The sequence below is a fragment of the Thalassophryne amazonica genome, chromosome 17 (assembly GCF_902500255.1).
Source record: "Thalassophryne amazonica chromosome 17, fThaAma1.1, whole genome shotgun sequence".
Lineage (NCBI taxonomy): Eukaryota > Metazoa > Chordata > Actinopteri > Batrachoidiformes > Batrachoididae > Thalassophryne > Thalassophryne amazonica.
In genome coordinates this window covers 9,263,286-9,269,786 of record NC_047119.1, presented here as the reverse complement: position 1 = coordinate 9,269,786, position 6,501 = coordinate 9,263,286, and the positions used below count along the sequence as shown (strand labels likewise).

The following is a 6,501-nucleotide window of genomic DNA, read 5'->3' as shown; positions in this document are numbered from 1 at the left end:
ATCACAATACACCACACAGTGGCCAAGACATTTAAAAACATAGCATAGCAGCCCAAAACCTAAGCAAAAGCTTGTGTAAAAAAGAAGGTCTTAAGTTGGCTTTTAAAAGTGTCAACAGAGTCCAGTGAGCGTAGAGACAGCGGGAGACCATTCCAAAGCCTGGCACAGACCTCAACGCCCTGGCAGGGGCATAAGGCTGGATGAGATCACAGATATACGGAGGTGCCTGACTATGTAGAGCTCTAAAGGTTAAAACCAAAATTTTAAAATTGATCCTGTAGAACACTGGCAGCCAATGAAGCTCCTTTAAAATTGGGGAAATGTGAGTCCTCCTGTTGGCTTGTGTCAGAATTCTCGCTGCAGAGTTCTGTACCAACTGCAGTCGATGCATCTCCTTGTTTAGACATGAAAACACAGTTACAATAGTCTAAACGTGTTGACACAAAAGCATGAATAATAAGCTCTAAATCATTTCGTGACACCATTTTCCTGAGCTTAGAGATGTTTCTTAGTTGAAAGAAGCAGTTCCTCATCAGCTGTTTACAGTGCTGTACTAAAGACATATTTGTCAAAGATGACACCTAAGTTTCGAAGACTTGATTTTGCAGACTGGCCCAGGTCACCCAAGTACTGTTGAATACCTGGAATATGGGCATCAGGGGCAATAACCAATGTCTGTTTTGTCTGCACTGAGCTGTTATTCCTTAGCCATTGTTTTATTTCCACTAAACAATGGAGGAAGGAATCGAGCCTCTTAATCTCAGACGGCTTAAAGGAGCAGTAAAGCTGGATGTCATCCACATATAACTGGTAAGAAACATCAGTGAATCTTTGAATGATCTTACCTAAAGGGATCAAATACAACAAAAACAAAATGGGGCCCAAAACAGAACCTCGAGGGACTCCACATTACAGGTCCGCAGGCTCTGACCTTATCTGGTTAGCAGAAACGCTAAAGCTACGTCCGGACAGATATGAGAAAAACCACCGAAGAACTGACCCCGACAGTCCGACATGATCCCTCAATATACTCAGCAAGACCTGGTGGTCAACAGTATCAAAGGCAGAGGACAAATCCAAAAGTACTAACAGTGCATTTCCCAGCATCAGCAGACATCATAATGTCGCTGGACACTGTCAGAAGAGCCGTTTCCGTAGAGTGTTGTCTACGAAAACCGGACTGAAACCTGTCGTGAATGTTATTCTGATCCAGGAAGAGTGTCAGTTGGTCTGAAACCACACTCGAGGATCTTAGACAGGAATGGGAGCTTAGAAATAGGTCTAAAACTACTTAGCTCCATTTGATTTAAACCTGATCTTTTTAGTAGAGGCAACACTATGGCATGCTTGAAAGCACTGGGAAACACACCGGTGGACAGAGAAAGATTTACCATTTTAGTAACACACGGACCTATTACCTCAAATACTTTAAAGAGCCTGTAGGGAAGGATGTCCAATGAGCAAGAGGAAGGTTTCAAGGGTGGGCTGATGCTTGGCCCTGGGCCCTCTGAAGGGCAAACAGGGTAATATACAAATGTAACATTCAGAAGCACAGAATAATGTAAACAATTTATTCCAAACAATGTACAGATTTCAAGCAATGGCAACCAGTCACACCCACTATAATCATCTTACAAATATTGTTACAAAATTACAACAGTACAATATAGATTCTTTGCATGATCCAAAATATTTGGTGGCCCCAAAAGTATTTTTAATACAGCAGCAGCTTATTTAAAAACAAAACAAAACAAAAAAAATGTCTAGTAAACTGATGGCTTTTCTAACATTAGTAAAAATGATGAAGGCAGTCCAATAGTCTGAAGGCTAAACAATATAATTTGACTCTTTTTATATGGGCAGATAACCTACAAAATGCAAATTTTCAATAAAACTTCATAGAAAGTCAAAATTTGCAAACATTAAATTGATAGAAGTCGCCTTATTCGAAATAGTTTTTTCAATACACAATACTGTATATACTGAAGGAAAAAAAAAAAAAAAAGCTAAATTCTCATAAAAAAAAACCCCACTTCTTCATGGCATTGTTTACGCATTGATCTACATATCTGCCATAGAGTGATTACAATCAAATTTGATTAAATAAAAAGTATGAGCAAGTTAACATTTCCAATTTATTCTTTCCCTCTGATTGTAATTACAGGTCTGTGTCGATTAACACGCAGGTATGAAGGCCAGAAGCTTTACTAACCTCAACTGTCAAGGAGCTGCATATAAAGGCGCACATAAAGGGGAGGAAAAAAAAAAAAAAAAAACACAACAACACTGGACACAGACAACCTGAGGTTAATCCATAAAACATTCAAGTAGTGAAACAACTACAATGTACGTATAGCAGCAGTCACGTCAGAGATACAGCACAATAATGATGGGAGCATGTGATTCATTGTAGACAGAGACATGGCTGCAGCCACCCCCCCCCCCCCCCCCACCATCATGCCATGATTACTTTTTTTTTTTTAAACATGCTGGAATGTGACAGACAAAATTACTTCAACTTCAGAACACAAAAGGACATAGCACATAAACAAATGCATAATTGCCTCTGTATTCCATGATGCTTTATGTCATGTATTGACAACAGTGTTCGAATTGACCAGGAGAACGATTAAATATATTTTACGATCTGAATGTATACAAACAGGGCTAATTTCACAATATCAAGACCTATTCACATTAGGATATTTATTACTTCCACTTACCAACAGTGGAAGGTGGAGGTGTACCTCCAATAACAATGTTTTATTTTGGGGGGGGGGCAAGCTCCCTGCTTTACCTCACATACTAACGGTAACAGCAGTTAGCACCAACGGCAGTTACAGGTTTCTTTAAGAACACCAGTTAGTCAAATGCACATGTTGACGCAACAACGTCCAAGAGTGATGTTTTGCAATTCTGGAAATCTGGTTATTTCCAGAAAACTATTACTGGCCACTAACAACTGCACCCTGTGGTCATCCCTATTTGTCTGTTTGATTAACTACAAGATATCTCAAGTAACTGACATGTGTTGACTATATTTTGTAGCGATACAGTCCTTCGATGAAGAACCAGCCGTTTTCGTGGTGATGGGGACCAGACCTCATTTCCTGCCTTTCTCTCTCCCTCTTGCCTTAACTACAAATTTTTGAGTTAATGTTGACATCAAAATGATACAGGGGAGATACTATACCACACACATGCACAGTCTCAATGTTTCTAGTATCCTGTGATTTGGTTTTTCGTAGTAAGTTTACATTAGGTTCTGTATATGTGTATACAGACTAGGTTTCCTCCTTCAATATGGCACTGGGCCACAATTACTCCAGCAGAGGTGTGCAGTCCAAGTTCCCTTCTCGTTGCATTATACGATTATAATTTAGCAGCAACAGTCTTGTGATCTGTGTCAACAGTGAGTTCATATTCTGAAGTGTACTGCATTCATTCTGAGCATCTACAAATCCACCTGTCACATGCATCGCAAAGGGTTTAAAACAAAACAAAAAAACCTACCATTACTTCTCTGGCCAGCAGAAGAAAATACATTGAGTACCTCGGCATGAGAGAAGAAAAAAAAAATATATATAGATATATAAAAAATACTTCATATCTCCAATCCATCATGGAATACATTCAGGCTAAAAAACACTTACACAAAAAAAAAAAAAAAAAAAACACAGGGCAAAACAACCAAAGATACATTGCATATTCACAGTATTCAAACTCTATACATCCAGCTACAGGGTAAGAGTTTAAGGAGACCACCCCGGTGAGAGTCGAGAAGTTGATGAAGTCCTAGTGTTGATACAGAAATGGTTATTGTGAACTTTTTAAACTTGATAGCTGATGGAAGCGCCCCTCCCTCCCAGTCTCCCCATCCCACTCTATGCTGAAGTGTGAGGGGCCACCAACATGCAAAAGATGAAAGCATCCAAGTACATCACAAAGCACAACCACCCACAGAATTACAGCGATCCTCACTATCATGCTTTTAACACAAGAAGCCGACGACCAATATAAACCCCCGTACTCTAAAGAAAACACATTTAACACAGATTTGATGGTTTGTATTGTTTCCGACAGCCACTATCAGGAGACTGGTGTCTTTACTGTACAAGACCGGAAAACGAGAATGACGACCAGTACGCGTGCGTCTGGTTTTTCCCTTCACGAGACTCGATGAAAAGGCTTATAAGCGATGATACACTTGCTGATGAACATCTATGTGCAGAGCACATCACATTGCCAGCACAAAGGCAGGGATTCACACCAACATCACAGCCTCACAGTCACAATCTTACACATTCCCTAAATTCTGTGTAAACCCAATTATGCTACATTACAGCTGACCACTGTTAAGTCAGTGAGAAAATGAGAGGAGAAACAAATTACAAGGTCAAAGGACCTTATCACAGGGTAATGGCAGCCATCAAAACAAACAAACAAGTTCTACAGCTTCCCACTTTCATACAGGCATGGTGCACAGAAACCGTACTTCAACTCTAATCTTCTGCTCCCCGCAAACGTAATTTAACAGCATTTGCCTGAGTAAAGAACAGCAACACATATTCCGTGTGACAGTTACAAGTACTGAAATGATCCGATACTACACAGCTGACAACTTTTTAGTGGTATGTGGTGTTGTAAGATATATTCTACAGTCAGATCCCAAACGAGTCGTTCACAGCCTCAGATGCTATTCTTTAGCTAAAACCTAGCTTTGTGTTTAGAGCAAATATGTTTTACCTTCAAATTATTCCCATGACATTTGTTTGAATGCTTTTCTTGAAAGCTGCCTCTCACAGAGGAGGGGCTAAACGGATTATAAATGCACACTGAACACTTCCCGCACTGACCATTCACCGTGTGCACACTGCCCCCCCACCCTTAATCACAATTTAACGGCAGATGCTGTTGTCGAGATTTGCAGCACTTTCGCCATTTTTTGTTTACATTTCTTGTCAGTAGTGTACGTGAGCAAACAGAAAAAAACATTTTGGGCAGGGGGGAAAGTGGCAACATAAGGAGACATTTGTGACCGAGATGAGATTATATTAATTTTCCTCCCACGATGAAGATTTTCTGCCAGTACTTTTCCCCCTTGCCTGTGCGTAGGGACACTGAGTGCTGCAGCCACCACCTCCCTCCCACCCCAACATCCAGGATGGGGAGAGCACAGCATCCCTTCCCACCCCTTAGCAGGCAGACCCTTCCCCCCCCAGTCGAGGGCAGTACGTTCCCTGGGTAAAAGAGGTTTCCTACACAGTAAAGGACCTGTGCAGGGAAGAAAGACATCCATTAAATTACAATGCACTCACACAGAAATGTCTTTTATAGTGAATAATCAAAACTGAAATATTTAACCTGATCTCTCACAACAGTGAGTCACGTCAGAGTAGAAACTGACCTCGGACATGAAGCGCACGCCTGCGGAAAGGGTTACACCCCGTAGAAGGATGCCAGCCGCTCTTTCAGCGGCATGGGGAACTGATCTGAGAAGCGCCTCCAATTGTCCTCTCCCACTTGGTTCTTAAATCCGTGTAGGATCTGAAATCAAAACACCGTGACCGTTTCACGCCAGGTTATACCATTCTAAACACAGGGTTGTTTTTAGCAACACTTATTCCACCTCTCTGCAACACTGACAAAGTTAGGTTAGTAACATTATTAGTTGTCACAAAAGAGCTTCATGTGAAAACAAGGCTGCACAATCATGGCCATCACAATGCGCTCATACGCAAGTCCTACTGCAGGAAGCGAAATGTCAAGTGAGGCCAATTAAATCAAGCATGTAACCAGACAACATTTTTTTGCTTGCCTGTGGTTGTCAGTAGTAAACTCTAGGGAAGGAAGCTCATGAAATGTGAGCTTGTGTACCAACCACCCAACAAAACTGACCTCAAGAGTACAATATTGTAAGCTACTTTATCACATTATTTCTTAGCATGAAAATTATAAAATATCTGAGCTGTTGTAAACTCAAGCTAGTCTGCAGCGGTGTATTTTGAACTTTTGTTGTGAAAAGTCAGAACAGAAGAGGTGCATCTTTGAGGGGTTTGTTTTTGGTGACTTTTAAAGAAGCTCGATTTGAGAAGCTGTCCTTAAAATGAGTGAGAATCATCACCAAAAATGGTTGCAAAAATACGAGTATGATTTTACACTCAACAAAAATATAAACGCAACACTTTTGGTTTTGCTCCAATTTTGCATGAGATGAACTCAAAGATCTAAAACTTTTTCCACATACACAAAATCACCATTTCCCTCAAATATTGTTCACAAACCAGTCTAAATCTGTGATAGTGAGCACTTCTCCTTTGCTGAGATAATCCATCCCACCTCACAGGTGTGCCATACCAACATGCTGATTAGACACCATGATTAGTGCACAGGTGTGCCTTAGACTGTCCTCAATAAAAGGCCACTCTGAAAGGTGCAGTTTTGTTTTATTGGGGGGGGGATACCAGTCAGTATCTGGTGTGACCACCATTTCCCTCATGC

General features: G+C 40.8%; 1 protein-coding gene across 1 annotated transcript in view; it reads right to left on the bottom strand.

Annotated features, from left to right (window-relative positions):
- Positions 1-1,557: 1,557 nt before the first annotated feature.
- Positions 1,558-6,501, bottom strand: part of tnpo1 (transportin 1) — a 53,706-nt gene continuing 48,762 nt past the window's right edge. The window contains exons 24-25 of the mRNA XM_034191722.1: positions 5,408-5,547; positions 1,558-5,274 (exon numbers count right to left, since the gene is read on the bottom strand). Of these exons, the coding sequence (XP_034047613.1) occupies positions 5,440-5,547 (108 nt within the window). The 3' untranslated portion in view covers positions 1,558-5,274; positions 5,408-5,439. The remainder of the gene's footprint in view (positions 5,275-5,407; positions 5,548-6,501) is intronic.